This window comes from Hemicordylus capensis, chromosome 4, assembly GCF_027244095.1.
Source record: "Hemicordylus capensis ecotype Gifberg chromosome 4, rHemCap1.1.pri, whole genome shotgun sequence".
Lineage (NCBI taxonomy): Eukaryota > Metazoa > Chordata > Lepidosauria > Squamata > Cordylidae > Hemicordylus > Hemicordylus capensis.
The window spans coordinates 74386447-74402522 of record NC_069660.1 but is presented as its reverse complement, the minus strand read 5'-3'; the positions used below and the strand labels follow the sequence as shown (position 1 = coordinate 74402522).

The 16076-nt window shown below is 44.1% G+C and overlaps 1 protein-coding gene across 8 annotated transcripts in view; it reads left to right on the top strand.

Moving 5' to 3' along the window:
• HMGA1 (high mobility group AT-hook 1) overlaps positions 1–14337 on the top strand; it is a 66637-nt gene extending 52300 nt beyond the window's left edge. For 5 of the 8 annotated variants that reach the window (XM_053245562.1, XM_053245559.1, XM_053245561.1 and 2 more), the window contains exons 4-6: positions 5163–5213; positions 5820–5870; positions 5945–6876. In XM_053245562.1, the coding sequence (XP_053101537.1) occupies positions 5163–5213; positions 5820–5870; positions 5945–6037 (195 nt within the window). In that variant the 3' untranslated portion in view covers positions 6038–6876. Of the gene's footprint in view, positions 1–5162; positions 5214–5819; positions 5871–5944; positions 6877–12982 lie in introns of those variants that run through there. The other 3 variants (XM_053245564.1, XM_053245558.1, XM_053245557.1) reach the window with 3 other exon arrangements.
• Positions 14338–16076: the final 1739 nt, after the last annotated feature.

Genomic DNA, 16076 nt, shown 5'->3' with positions numbered 1-16076 from the left:
TTCTCTGGACTGCTGAGTATGCAGCCTTGTGCTGACCAGGTGCCATGTGGTTGAAACTGGCTGAGGGTTGGAAAGGTGGCAAATGAGCTAATAAATGACTCCACAGCTGGCAACTTGGCAGCTGCCTGTGTGTGCTAATCTTGAAACACTGGGCCAGTTGCTGACAAAAGGCATACTTGCACACTCTTTGCCTGTAGACACCAAGCAGAATCTTTTAAGTGTCTAGCTGCTTTTGAGCAGCAGATGCCTGGTCATGAATTGGGAGCCAGGCCACAGAGGTTATTTCAGTGGACACCTCACTTAGCCCAAGCCATTGCCATCTGTTCAAATTATAAACTCGAAGGAAGGAGCATCCAGCAAGTTCTGGAAATGGCTGCCTCTGGCTGTCGTGCACCTGGCTTCCTGCAGCTGCTGCATTTTCTTCCCTCTGCCCCTGAGCTTTGTAAAAGGGACTCTTTCATAACTCACTTGGTTGGAAATATTCAAGCAGGAGCTGGGAACCACAGTTCTGCTCACAACTTGGAAATGACTGGAAATCGAGCTCTTCCTGTGATCTGGGCCCTGTATCAGGTGCATTTGCGTTCTCTCAAGTGCAACTGCATTGGGCTTTGGTTCATACGATGATTCCAACGTTGGTTCAACAGAAATTAGAGATTCTCGCCCCACATGTACTCCTGCAGAGCATGTTGTGTGAACCTCAGACCCGTTGACAATCTCTGCTTGGCAACGCCCCAGCCCAACATGAAACTGAGATAGCCAAGGTGACATGAAGCAGAGATCAACAAGCAGACTTCACATCCCAGATTATGGATCTCTGCTTCATGTAAGGTTGATACGTTGCCAAGCAGAGAGCACACACACAAAAAAAGCCTAAGTTGGAACAACACGCTTGACAGGAGTGCATAGGCAGTGAGAATATCCAGGCTTTGCTTGGCAACCCAAGATGAAGCCAAGATCCATAATCTGGGATCTGAAGTCTGCTTGTCGATCTCTGCTTCATGTCAGGTTGACACGTTGCCCTGCAGAGATTATCCAAAAGGTCTGGGTTCACACAGTATGCTCTCTGGGAGCACACATGCAGCGAGAATCTCCAGTTTTCATCAAACTGACATTGGAGCCATCATGTGAACCATCTCTGAGTGTTCCCTGTGTTATGTACTTCTTGGTGTTACCCACTGCCATGGATCCACAAAGTTAGGCTTAGCTCACTAGCCAGCTGCTATTTGTGGTTGCCGCCAATCCCCTTTCTTCCCTCAGATTCTTTTCTAGCACACAGGCAGAAGTTTTTGGAGAGAAGCAGGTCTTCTGTCATTTGCACTGAGGTATGGAGATGGTAAGGAACCGTGGGAGCCCTCTTCTGCTGCTCAGAAAGAATTCCTGCTGTTTCTTGCCTTCTCAAACATGGCAGTGGAAATGAGACCTCTGGCGAAGAGATCTGTGTGGTGCTGGGTGTCCTCACCATAGGGCTTGGGGCACTCACCACTGGTGAGCTGGCAAGTGGATTTGTAGCTGCCTGACTTCTCCTGTCTTTACCTTCCATCACAGAAGTGCTTGGTGGTATTGCTCTCACGGGCTGCCGGCTGCCCCTTGTAGCAGGGCTTCCCTTGGGAAAGAAAAGGACCAGCTTGCCTGCGAACTCCTTTATGCAGCATTCCTTGGGTCTTCTGGCTCCACAGTAGCTTACTGTCTAGAATGCCTGGTGTAATGCAGCAGGTTGTACTGGTCTTGCTTTTAACACTTGTTCAGACCGCCTCCCCTACATCTGGTTTCTGCTTATGTCACTAAACCAGAATGGAAGGGAGTTGCCATGAAAACAACGTCTTTCAGGAACTCACTCATACTGTACCACCCACGCTGATTGTGTAGTTCGTCATCTTCTGTCAGGACTAGCAGAGACTGGCACAGTCCCCTGAGACCTGAAGTGTTGAGTGAACTGAATTGCAGTGCCTGACACTTGGATAATCTTCTGCTTTGAATCTTGCAGCCACAGCAATGTCAGCTACAGCCTGCCCCCATTGCAGATCAAATGGGATTGGGCCGCCCATGGGGTGGGCATGCTTTGGGAATCAGTAGCTGGAAGCTGGACCCCAAAAGGGGACTTGGTGTCTCAAGTCCTGGGTTCTCTATGATGGGGACTGAGGTTTGGCTCCTATCTTTAGAGGTCTGTCCCTGAATGGATAAACACTAGGGAAGATGTTCAGGAAAGAGAGAGACTCTCGCAAAGCTCCAGGAATGGGGTGTGTGTATGTGTGTGTGGTTTGAAACCTGTTTTGAAAACACGTGACTCATATCCTGCATATTTCTGAGTCATGGGGCTGGAGCCCAGATGGCTCGTGTTGGAAATGGCTGTGATGGGGAGGGATGACAAGGGAGGGACTTGTGGCACTGACCCCAAAAGGCGAGAGGAAAGGCCTAATGAAAGAGGCACTCCTGCCAATTCGGAGCACGTGTGACTCATATCCTCCAATTGTGAGATTAGCTTAGAACTCATGAGATCTTGCATTTTTGTAGCTCATCTTCCTTTTGAGGAGTTTTGTTTGTGTTTGTTCTTGGCAGCTGTGAAGGGTCAGTCTTGTGTATGTGTGTACACACTCCAAGGAAAATCAAGATTTCACATTGACATACCCCTAGAATTGGGGCTAACATTATATCTGTACCAAAAGCTGCCGTATTGCATTGCATTTCTTCTTGTGGGTTAATTTTTCCTTCAGTGTTCTTGTGCTGCTGTTAGATAATTTCACACACACACAATGAGGGGCGGGGGTGCCTTCTCACAAGCAGATTTCCTTGTAGATAGAGCTGCCATAGGCTATTTCAGACACTTAGCATGAAGAGGATGGCGTGTTTGTTCTTTAGACACAAACATTGCAGGAAAGTTAGTACTTTTCCCCTGCTGCCTCCCACCCCAGTTCTCTTAAGGAGGCATTGATTAGGTCAGTTCACGTAATCCCAGTCTACAGGTGAAACTCGGAAAATTAGAATATCGTGCAAAAGTCCATTAATTTCAGTAATGCAAATTAAAAGGTGAAACTGATATATGAGACAGACGCATTACATGCAAAGCGAGATAAGTCAAGCCTTGATTTGTTATAATTGTGATGATCATGGCGTACAGCTCATGAAAACCCCAAATCCACAATCTCAGAAAATTAGAATATTACATGGAACCAAGAAGACAAGGATTGAAGAATAGAACAATATCGGACCTCTGAAAAGTATAAGCATGCATATGTATTCAGTACTTGGTTTGGGCCCCTTTTGCAGCAATTACTGCCTCAATGCAGTGTGGCATGGATGCTATCAGCTTGTGGCACTGATGAGGTATTGTGGAAGACCAGGATGCTTCATTAGCGGCCTTCAGCAATTCTGCATTGTTTGGTCTCATGTCTCTCATCCTTCTCTTGGCAATGCCCCATAGATTCTCTATGGGGTCAGGTCAGGCGAGTTTGCTGGCCAATCAAGCACAGTACACTGTGTACTTTTCAGAGGTCCGATATTGTTCTTTTCTTCGATCTTTGTCTTCTTGGTTCCATGTAATATTCTAATTTTCTGAGATTGTGGATTTGGGGTTCTCATGAGCTGTACGCCATGATCATCACAACTATAACAAATTAAGGCTTGACTTATCTCGCTTTGCATGTAATGCGTCTGTCTCATATATCAGTTTCACCTTTTAATTTGCATTACTGAAATTAATGGACTTTTGCACGATATTCTAATTTTCCGAGTTTCACCTGTATGTTTTTGGTGTCCTGCAAGCAAACCTCAGGTTTGTATACTTCTTCTTAACCCTCCATGCTCCAGTTAACTTCCTGTTCAGTGCAAACCACAGTTTGCCAAGCCTTTGTAGCCAAACGGACAATGAGGTTATTCACATAGGCAGCCTTACCAGGGTAGGGCTGCTCTTGTGCAGTATCAGAATCCTAGCCAATCCCAGTGCTGCCTCACCAGGTAGCCCAGGGTTTTTAGCCGGGCAAAAGGGCACCCTTCTTCCCAGGTCCCCAGCCGTATGTCTGCTCAGGCAGCAGGCAAGCCGAGTAGACACTGAGCCGGGCACCTAGAGCATCTGGCTGAGGGGGAGATCCCTCAATGTACCACGCTCCTCGCACAGTGCATTTAGGCATATCTGGAGGCCGGGCTGTGTTTTCCCAGCCTGCAGAGCGCCACACTGCTAGAAGTGGCACTGATCATGTGGGCATGCGAGTTGCACAGCACATGGAGAAAAGAAGATTGTCTGGGGAGAAGGTGAGAGCACTCCTGCTCCCCCGCCAAGCCAGTGTGACGTAGTGGTTAGAGTGCTGGACTAGGACCGGGGAGACCCGGGTTCAAATCCCCATTCAGCCATGATACTTGCTGGGTGACTCTGGGCCAGTCACTTCTCTCTCAGCCTAACCTACTTCACAGGGCTGTTGTGAGGAGAAACTCAAGTATGTAGTACACTGCTCTGGGCTCCTTGGAGGAAGAGCGGGATATAAATGTTAATAATCATCATCATCATCATCATCCCTCCCTGCCTGGCGAAAAAGGTTGTGTGAACAACCTTTATGGTTTGTGCTTGCCTACCCCCACAACATAATGGCAAGCCATGATCTGACTAAGTCTTCCTGTTCTGGCTTGGAAGATATGCACAAACCATAGTTTGCTAATTTGGATGTGGTGGCAAATCCTGCTTAGTACAAACCATTGCGTGATTGAATGGGGAAGGCACAAGGGAGAGAGGCAGCAGCAGAAATGCCTGAGTTAGACTTGTATATAATACCAAAAAGTGAACCACTGACTCCTTAGAACCCAGGTGTGGAACCATAATTGGAACTTTAATTAAGTGTGGAATCTTAATTGGGCCTCGGCTCGAACCAGAAACACTGCACCAGCTTTCCCTTATGTTCTGGGACAAACTATTCCCTTTGCAAAGAATGCTACATGTTACCATGAAACCTTGCCAGCTCTTGGGATTACCTTGCAGTGATGATCCTAGAAAGCGTATGGTGCTGGGAATTCTTGAGAAGGTATAACTACCTTTTAAATCAAAACACAGTCATCCTATATACAGAAATAAATGTCTGGGTTTGGAGTGGGTGGCAAAGTCTGGTTGTAGTAACTTGACTTAATGTTTTCCCTTCTCTCTCTCTCTCTCTCTCTCTCTCTCTCTCGTGTGTGTCCAGAAATCTGCTGTAACACCTGGGAGAAAACCTCGAGGCCGACCTAAAAAATTAGTAAGTATTCTTCTTTTTCTTTTCTTTTTTAAAAGGGGGTGTTTTTCCTTTGAAGTGTTTTGCACCTTTTTCTACTAGCTGAAGGCTTCATGAATTTCACTTAGCTCAGCTTCCTGAACTGTTCGTGAATAATTGGGGTTTTTTCCAATAGGGAAAGCAAGTACCAAATCAAGAGCAGTGAGTGTATTGAACACCATGTGAATCTGTTCAGAAACAAGTGCCACCCATGACTATGCTCATGAATACGACATATATTTATATACTGCTTTTCAACAAAAGTTTCCAAATATAAATATATATATATTTATATGTATAGATAAATAAAATGGCTCCCTGTCCCCAAAGGGCTCACAATCTAAAAAAAGAAACAAAAGATAGAAAGCAGCAACTGCCACTGGAGGGGTGCTGTGCTGGGGATGGATAAGGCCAGTTGCTCTCCCCCTGCTAAATAAAGGGAATCACCACTATCAAAAGGTGACTCTTTGCTCTGTTAGCAGGGGGTCTGCTGTTTGTCATACATACTGTCATTCTAGCTAAAATACTATTTTTCTGTTGCATTTTGTTGCTGTGCATATTGAGCTCATCTTTCTTTCTTTTTGTGTCCAGAAAGCTGCTGTAACACCTGGAAGAAAACCTCGAGGCCGACCTAAAAAATCAGTAAGTATTCTGCTCTCTTTTTTAAAAGGGGGGTGTTTTTTCTTTGAAGTGCTTCACACCTTTTTTTCTACTAGCTGAAGGCTCCATGCTTAGCTCAGCTTTCTGAACTATTTGTGAAGAAGGCAACTACCAAACCAAGTGCAGGGGATGTACTGAACATCATGTGAGCCTACTCAGAAGCAAGTGCCATCCATGGTTGTGCGCATGAATCTGTTGGTTTTTCATACACACTGTCATTCTAGCTCAGTTGCTACTGTACTTTTGCACTTTGTTGCTGTGGATCACCCTGTGCTCCTCTCTCTGGTTCTGACCTGTTGCTTAAAGAGAGACTGGTGTGAGTGGAGCTGCACCAGTCGGCAAAAAGTTGAGAAACTGGTCGAAAGAATAAGACTGATGAAACAAACTGTGAAACAACTGATGAAACCACTGTGAAACAAACATGGAGTCACGTGAGCTAGCCCAGCTGTTGCAGACTGAGCTCTTCCCTTCCCCCCCCCCACAAAGGAAGTGACTGTACAGACTGGTGTCTAGAAATGGGATGAGACATACCATAAAGGTGGCAGAGAAATGAGGGGTTAAAAAGAGTTAACCATTTCATGCCATGCTCTCAAATCCCTGCATCTTAAAGTGCATATCAAAAATTAACCTTTTGGAACCTTTCTCATTGTCCCCAGATTGCAAACCAAGATGCAGGAAGTTGTTTGCTTCTGCTTTGTTCAAATGTTAAGTAAAAACACTGAAATACAATGAAGAGGGTTCTGTGTCCTGCATCAGCGTCTTGGGGTGTCCCTCCGCATCCAGATGTTTTCACGATCTTCACTGCAAAACAGCAGATGCGAATGTTTCCTGGCCAGTGTTGATATAGCACAGAGGGAGCTATTGGGCCTCTACCAGAAGCCCTAAAGGCTTTGCTGCCACAGTTATTTCTAGCTTTGGTGGCTGCATAGGGGCTTCCTCTGTGGTACAGTTTATTTTAAACAAACACATCCTCCAGTTTCTTCCTCACACTACTATTTTAATTATAATTATCTTAGTGTTCTCTCTTGCCCAGAAGTGAGTAACAGGAAGGTGCTTGTTCTCTGCTACCTGGCACAGATTTGGTGTTACCAGTGTGGCATCTTTGAATTCTTGCTGAGTGAGTGGGCAGTTTTATGTAGCCTTTCTCCCTTAGAGCAGCCACCGTTTCACAGCCACTAAGGCAGGGGTAGGCAACCTTGGCTCTCCAACTGTAACTGAACTACAACTCCCATCATCCCCAGCCACAATTTATGGCTGGGGATGATGAGAGTTGTATTTCAACCACAGCTGGAGAGCCAAGGTTGCCTGCCTTTGTACTGAGGTGTTCTGGCTATACGGTATGCTCTAATGGGGAAACCATGTTCCATTGGTCTTGGTCTGGACTGAAGAATTCACCCATCTCTCAAGTCCTTGTCTGGCCACCTGAGAGCTGCTTGGCAGGCTCTGCTATAAATGCATAGATCTCCTTTCTAATGATGGCTAAATGACCAATAATGGGCCCCAGAGCATACTCTGAGAGTACATGATACTGCTACCTTGCTGAAGCGAAGTAGGCCTGCATCTTGTTAGTGCCTGGATGAATGACCCCTTTGGAACCCCAGGAAAGCTGCCCTGTGATCCGTGATGGAAGAAAGGTAAGAGATGCTTGTAATGCTCACTAGGCCTTTCCCATGCAGCCTCTTTTTAGAACAGAATAGATGCCAAATTGGAATATTCTATAAGTAGGTTATGTTTGCTTCATCTTTTCTCTCGCCTCTGAGTGACCTTCTTTTTACATAGGAGGAGGTCTGGGTCAGAGTGCTAAGTAACTGTTCCATTGATTCTACCAAGAATTCTTGTTTATAGGCCCAGAAGTAGATTGTAAATGGACCAATGGCTAAGCTTTTATTGAGCAAGTCAAGTTCAGCTGTGGTGGGCATGTGTGCACTTCTTCTGATAAGTTCCCAACCAACTGAATTTGCTAACAGTTCAGAGAAAGAAGAGTCTATCTTCTTAAGAGAAGTGGGCCCACCCAAAAATAAGTTAGAGTTGATTGTGTAATCAGACTCTCTAGGTACCCAGAAGTATAGAAATTTGTAAATTGAGAGAGTGTGTAGTTAACTGGAGGAAAAGGAGGAATGGTATAATGGTTTGTTTCCAAAGGGGTTTTAAAAAACAAATAAACCGTGAACTTTTAGGATCTTATGGAATGTGAACGCCATAGAGATAAGAAAATACTAGAATATCTCATGTGGCAAAGAAAAACTCTTGTATTTGCAGCTACCTTAAGGGGGAGAAGTACAGTTGCCATTGAATTAATGCTATACTAATGCTATAATCAAATTATTTATTATTTTTGTTTGTTTGTTTATCAAATTTGTATACTGCCCCAAACTTTTGTCTCTGGGTGGTTTACAATAACGTAAAACCAGTTAAAAATATATACAAAAACTTAAAAACAATTTAACAATTTAAAAATAACCAGAAGTTAAAACCCAAAAATATTAGGAAGCTGAGAAAGCTTGGGCGAAAAGATGGGTTTTCAGGTGTTTTTTGAAAATTGCCAGAGATAGGGAGGATCATACCTCAGCAGGGAGCGCATTCCACAATCTCGGGGCAGTGACCGAGAAGGCCCGTCTCTGTGTAGCCACCAAATGAGTTGGTGGTAACTGGAGACAGACCTCTTCAGATGACCTCAATGGGCAGTGGGGCTTGTAATGAAGGTGCTCTCTTAAATACCCAGGTCCTAAGCCATTTAGGGCTTTGTAAGTAAATACAAACTAGCACTTTGTATTTTGCCCGGAAACCTATTGGCAGCCAGTATAACTCCATCAGTAAAGGAGTAACATGGTCTCTTCGAGATGACCCAGAGACCAACCTGGCTGGCTTATTAATAATAATAATAATAACAACATTCTGAATTCTTCAAATGGCAGCTCTTACTTCTGCCCCAAGGGAAGGGAAGAGGGAAAAGGTCTACAGAAACCTGAAGTTAGACTTTCATAGTCTGCATGCTAATCAAATCAAGTACTGTATGTCATTGACGGCAGTTAAGATGTGGAATGTTGAAGGGAGAAAATGGAAAATGTAGGGCAGAAAGAGACAGGGGCTGGCCTGCTCAAGTTCCTTATAATTTATAGTATCTGCAGGGAGGAGGGCATGCCTTAAGGTTCAGTTTCCCTCCCTGCACTACTTTCTTTTTCTCCTCATGCAACCTGAGCAGTACTACACGTCTCTTGTCCCAGGATGGTTGGACCCCTGTAGAGCAGCATTTCTCTTGACTAGGGATACCCTGCAACATTTTGTTGCAGGACTATCATGTCTGTTCCTAAAGCAAGCTTCAGCTATTCAGTGGCAGGTTTTCCATTGTTCTGAACGCAAAACATGTTGCTTTCTTTATTCGACCTAGAGCATTATAAGTGGCAGCAGGCACCACAGCACAAATCTGGCCACCAAAGTATGAAGTGAATGTAGGGCAGCCCTGCCAGACGCAGCTGACTGGAAGCATTCCTAATAGGCAGCGGCAGTGTTCCAAACACACAAGCAGATTTGCAGCTAAGATTTTTGGGTTGAGGTTTTTCACCACTCTTTGCAACCCTGATATAGGATATTGCAAATAGGACAACCTACTTGTCCTCTTAACCTTCCTAAAGGTTAGATTTTTGGAAAAAGCCAAGTCTTGTCATTGAAGATGCCCAAAGCAGCCAACTGCTATCACTAAACAATCAGATCTGCAATGGCAACATTCTGCCTTTCTGCCCAAATCTGCAGGGTTGGCTGAGGGTGCACACGAGCTCAGATCTGTGAATAATACTACAGTCTCAAGCCCTGCCATAAATTGCAGCAAAATGCTTTGGCAGAATTGCATTTAGGAAAGCTGGTACCTAACTATAGCAATTGCACTGGTGATAGCACTAGGTTACTTCAAACACCATGACAATGGACTTTAGGCTTTGAAATGTTGAATGGTCTTCTGAAATACCAGCTGAAGAACTTCATTGACCCTCTAAAATCACTCTGAACTAAACTTGCATTGAAATTGCAAATGTCTAGTGGCCACATGCTGCCAGCCAGCCAAACACTCTTTGGTTTGGGTTATTCTCTAGCTCTTGTAGCCCACTCTCTAGTAAGCAGAGAAAGGTTAAATAAGTAAGATCAGTCACTTCCTTCCTTTACTAAATGAGGTCTCTAGCCCTGGAACTTGCTGTTCAGACTTGGCAGGCACATTCCACAGTGGCTTAAATGTATATTTTTATGAATGAAACACTAGGAAGTGGAGGTTGCTGACTCACACGCACACTGACTCAGCCATGACTCATCTTCTTCTGACAGTATTTGTATTTTAAAAGAGAGAGAGAATGAATGAGTGAGTGCAGGAGGAGAGAGATCTCTTGAAGAACTATGTTTCCCCCACCCATACTTTGTGGTGGGGGAGGGGGGTTGTTGGAAGGATGTGGGTGGTAGAAGCTCTTATTTATTGATAGGATGTGTAGATTTTTGAATAAGGAGTCCCTCTTGTGGCAGCTTAACAGTATGGCAACCAAAACACAGAGGAAAGTATGGCCAAATGTAATGGAAAACCATGGTTTCCTACTGTCATCCCATAGACTTAAGATGATGACCCTAAAGTATTGCAAGAGACTTAATGTTTGCTTATTTTAAAGTCCTTATGGGGTCCAGGCTAGGCAGTGAAGTAAGCAAGTACTTGTCAGTTTCAATTACAGCGCTGTTCTAAGTTTTGAGCCCTGCTTTTTGAGTAAAGGGGCACCTTTACAAGTGGTGGCTTTCTTATATTTAGCAGTGGGAGAGTAACTGTACATGTTCAACCCACCAACTTCTGCTGGTGTTTTCTTTTGTGAGTTGTTTTCGAACAGGGAACCATCTTGTTAGAACTATTTTTTTTTAAATGGAAAGAGATTTTTAATATATTAGGATGGAGATTTATATCAATAATAATGATATTTAATATTGGGAGCACTGACTTGGCATGTGTCATGGAGACCTGGTTGAAAAAATGGGAAGGTGTAAACTTTCCCTTTCTCCATACCTTTGTGTGCAGCACCAGCCAAGGGTGCAGAAGTGGGGTGGCCATGGTCCATCAGGATACTACCTCCATCCTAGTTACTCTATCCACCAATCTTCCCATTTTGAGTGTCTGCATTTGGTATTAGGGGGACACCAACATTGGCATTGTGTGGGTGTACTGATCACTCCACTGCCCGTCTCTTTACCCAATCTTCTGGAGGTGGGCTCAGATGTGGTATAGAGGAACCACAAGGTTTATATATGCCAAGGCCACCTGAAGTGATGGTTGCAGGAAAAGCATGTTTTCTACTAACACTGCATCTATGCTCCCTGGCCTTCCATTATCTCAAACTCGTACAGCAGTGGCCAGAGACAAGGCTTCTTGGTGGTGGCTCTGAGCCTGTATAACAGCTTCCCGGGGAGATCCAACAGGCTGGTCAGCTAGTACTAGAGTTATGGCCTTGCATATACAGTGGTTTGCAAGCACTGCAGTGGAAGCAACCACACAAATGCATCCACTATTGGTGATGGGGAGCAAGAATAATCCGTGATGATGTTCTTGAATTAGCATTGCATATGGCCATTCCTGTTAACTTGTTCAGTTTTGAGCTTCTCAAATGTGGCGATGCCCACTTTAGAAACAAAAACACATTGAACAAAGTTCAATTCAATCTGATGTAAGAAAAGAAATGGGTGTATTTGCAAATCAATTGCATGAAATGTTTCCATTCTCTCATTCCTAAATTTCTAGATTTAATTTGATTTAATTATTTAGCTAGCTAGCATATTTGTATAACACCCACTACCTAAATCTCTAGGCGGTTTACAGAAACTGGCTGAACAAAAGAGTACTCTCCATCAACAGTACTTCAGCCTGTTGATAGTTTGCATAAAGGACTTTGCAGAGAAAAATGAAAGTAGAATATTTTCTCTTGCAAGTTTGTTTTTAAGCTTACGCCAAATATGGAACTTGGAATGAGCTATGAGAACAAAACTGCTAGAGCTGCAGACTTGTGTACTCTCCCTCCGTGTTCAAGAGGAGGAGTGTGAATGCTTTCACTTTAAGAACAAAGCACAGTTCCACACTGCATACTGTTCAGAACCGCAATTTGTTCTTAAAGTGAAAGGATGGGGAGCGTGCAAGCCTGTGGCTCTCCAAAGCATGCTCTCATAGCTGGGAAACCATGGTTCCTTGTTATATCTATGTCTTGAGTTTTTCATGAACTACTGAATCTGAGTGATGCTTTAGTCCCAAAATGTTTGCTTGCAAGTGGTGAAATGATGTGGTTGGGGAAGTGTCAGTGAGCCTTCTGTACCATATTTACATGACTTACTGCTCCACACTCCACTCCATCTCGGCATCCAGGTCCTCTGGATGCCAATATATGTCTTGTGTGGTTGCTTTGGTAAGGAGGAGGTGGGCAGGCTCATGTTTTTCAGAGTACATTATAGCTAGCATGATGGGTTTTGCCAAGCCTATCTTAGATATGCTCTAGGTGTAGCATTGATTTGAAAAAGCAACATTGCTCATACTTGTCCCTTGAAGAAAGAGAAGTATGGAGATAGTGTTCCCTGTAACAGGGTTTCCCAGATGTTGTTGCCTAAAATTCCATCATCCCCAGTGGCAATGGCCTCTGGCTGGGGATATTGGGGGCGTTGTAGTCAACAACTGGGAATCTCTGTTACAAAGAATGCTGATGGAGACTATCAGTTAAACATTTGTGATCACTTGTATTAAAGTGTTCAGGAAGCATGGTCTTGAGGCTTTATTTGAGCCAAGGTATGACAACTCAGTCCTGAATCAGATTGTCAATGCCACACAGTTCAGTGATAGGTCATATAAGTAATAATTCTGTCTAAAGACATGAGTGCATTGGAGTGAATGTGTGATGCAGCCAGTTCTCACACATCTGGGGCTATGCATTCTTGCTTGCAGGCAGCCTTGAACTCCTGCACCATACACCTCTAGAAACTGAGCAGCGTTGTAGCTTTAATTGATGTGCTGCACCATATGGATAAGTTGTAAACCAAGTGAAACGTATTGCTCGCAGAGCTTCTCAACCCTCTGTCTTTTTCTTCCTCTTGTGCAGAAGGAAGAAGAGGTCAACATCTCCCAAGAGTCATCAGAAGAGGAACAGTGAAACTGATTCTACCTCACAATTCAGTTTTCCTATTTCTTGTCAAGTCCTGGGACTGAGGAAGGAACAAAGAATCCTCATCACTTTCTTGCCCCCACTTCTCCAATGTCCTTGCAGTCAAAACAGTAACACTGGAGTACAGTGTAAAACAGATCAGCCATCACGTTTGTTGATGTGTAATGGGAGAACCCTGTATTTTGTTTTCCCCTCTTATTTGACAGGGTTAAGATTTTAGCCTACCAGTTCATGTAGTTCTGTATAATACCTGTTTTTTTGGCCTGTCTTTTTTTCAATACACTCCTTAGAGAAAGGGGTATATAAATCTTTATATTAGCCACTGATTCATGTTGAAAAGAGTGGACAGCCTAGTTCCCTTTGTCAGCCCTGTTCTCCCCTTTGGAGAGAGCATGCCACTCTCCCAAAGGATGATACTTGGCACTGGCAGAAATTTATGCCACATAGAAGAGCTGGGAGCATTGTGGTGGGTTATTTTTTCCCTGGAAAGCAAGTACAGAGCCAATGCATTTAAAGGGGGCAAGTCATTAGAACTTTCCTATTGTAAGCCATTTGCCCAAGTACTGTTTTTGAAGTGTTACCTTGCCACTTCCTTCCTTCCATTCCCTATGGTTCAAGAATAATATGTCTCCTTGCTGTAGGTCTTGTTGACTGTATGCAGTCCAGCCCCAACCAGCTGCTTTGGAGGCAAAGCATGTAGGGTTTCTAGTAGTAGCAGGGATTGTTTTAAAACACTCTTTTCTCAGTTGGCAGATGAGCCAGTGCCCATGTTTAACGGTTCCATCTCATCCACCTCCATCATAGCCCTAGCTGCTAGCTCCCAGGTAAGAGAAACTTGCAGGTAGGATACAACAACTGAAAGCTCTTTCCCTTGGTGTTCAAATTGTTCTGCACAGAAAGGACTGCAGGATCTTCTTTGAAACCAGAGACTTTACCAAGCTGAAGGGAAGTAGGATGGCAGAATTTCTCTTCCCACTCACCCCACTGGGTTCAGCTATTCTCTATTGAAAATAGCACAGTTAGTGTATTAGTTACAGTTGTCTTTTCAAAACATGGTCTCTAAGGTTTTCTTTTTCCTTCATTCACAACTACCTCTGGATAATAATTTGTTTCATTCTCTTAAAACATGTTGCTGCTGCTGCTTCTGATGCTGCTGTAATGGTTACAAAGTTTTATTATTCCAACAGGTTCTGTCTGGTTTTTTCCTCTCTGGAACTGACATTTTACACTATAGATAACTTAGTCTGAGTTGACTTTTAAAACTATTGTGCTATTAAAGGGACAAAAGCTTACATTTGTCAGACTGAGTGGTGGGGGAGAGGGAGGCTTGTTGAATACGGCTTGATTTCCAAGAGTCAACAGTAGTTACCACCATGGTACCCCCCCCCCAATCAAACTACTTCTGAAAATGCCTGTTCAAGAACAAACAGTATCTCCCCCTGCAAACACACACACAAAAAGAAGTTACAGAGGATGCAGCTGATGGTTTTCAACGATGTTACGTTAAAGAGCACTTCAAGGTGGAGGGTTTTGAGCGTTCCGTGTTGATCAGTGTGCCTGACCTTGTGGATTATGTCAGTTTCCTGTACTGATCATTTCTAGTCCACCTTGGAGGCTGGAGGCTTATAAGAGTTGTGTGGGTAGCAATTGGACTCTGGTGCAACCCCTCCCACCAAGGCCTAGTACCTTGCTTGGCTCAGGTAATTTATCTGTTTCTCACACACATACCCTTTCTGGTTTAGCACTAGTGCTGCTCAGAGAAGCTGCTGACTGGATGTAACCCTGTCCTCAGCACATTATAGTTTGGGGGTTTCATCCACTGATAACTTCCCTAAAATCAGAAACCAGTAGAGGAGTAAGGAAGGTGGGGGGGATCCCTCTAGAACCACTGTATAACTACTTTTAAATGCTGGAGAAATGGGGTCCACCATCGGCCAAGAGCAATACTTCTATTTTTCCCACCTAAGTACTCTAGAAATATGCGGTGGTGGCCTTGCTATGGCTGAGACTGGTTTGACATGTTCCTAAACCAGGATAGCATGATGGATGTTGTGCTTCAATGTCCAGACTGAGGATTATTGCCATTTAGCCATCATAACAGCATAATGCTGAGGGAAGCGATTAATATCACTGTTTGCCATTAACCAGCTTGAGATGTTGCTGTGAAAATCAGGGAATTTGCAAGAAAAGTAAAGCATTTTTCTGCCTCTTCGAACTGTAAAGGGTTAGACAGTCCTCTTATCCTCCCCCCCACCCCACTTTATCTTATCAGATGACTTGGACCATAAGTCTGCAAGTAGTCTGGGAGTTCTGTATTGATGTGGGAAGGCAACTGTATGAGAATAGGCAATGGGGGGTGGGGTGGCCAGTGGCTTGTAGGTTGTCGTGTGGATATCTGGTCCATTGCTAAAGATTTCTTTTCCCTATCTGCAGTTTACTTGAATAAAACAACTTGATGTTCCAAGCCTTGGGTTTTGTTTAAGGAGCTTCATTTGTAGGCTACCGCTCCAGCTGTATGGAAGGTGGGCTGCACTGTACAAGCAAGTTCAAATCATCTTCGGGAGGAAGGAGGTTTGCCACTGCATCAAAAACCCACCGCTGTCCTTATTTTGCTTCCTGCCTAATAGAGTTTGCAATGGCTGCTTCTAACTTCACAGGGTATACTTAATCTCAAACATGTGCCACCAAATCCCTATAAAGGGGCACAGAACTCTTCCTTTTCTTTTGAAATTGCTTCACTTTTTGTGGCACAAGGGAGTAACTCCCACTTGGAAGAAAAACAGCTGGAAAGCAGCAGCAGCAGCAGCCCCTCATGCTAGCCTATGTTGTGAGCTTGATATGACCCCCTGCCTACTGCATAGGAGACAAGATGACCTATTTCAGGTTGTAGTGCTTTCTTTAGCCCCTGTGGAACTCACAATAGGCAGCACTGAAGTGCCTGGGTATTGGCACTTCTCCCCTTAAAGCCATTTGTGTATTTTAAAGGGATTTTCATAGAGATGGTGCATGTCACTTCAAGTGGGTGTACTTA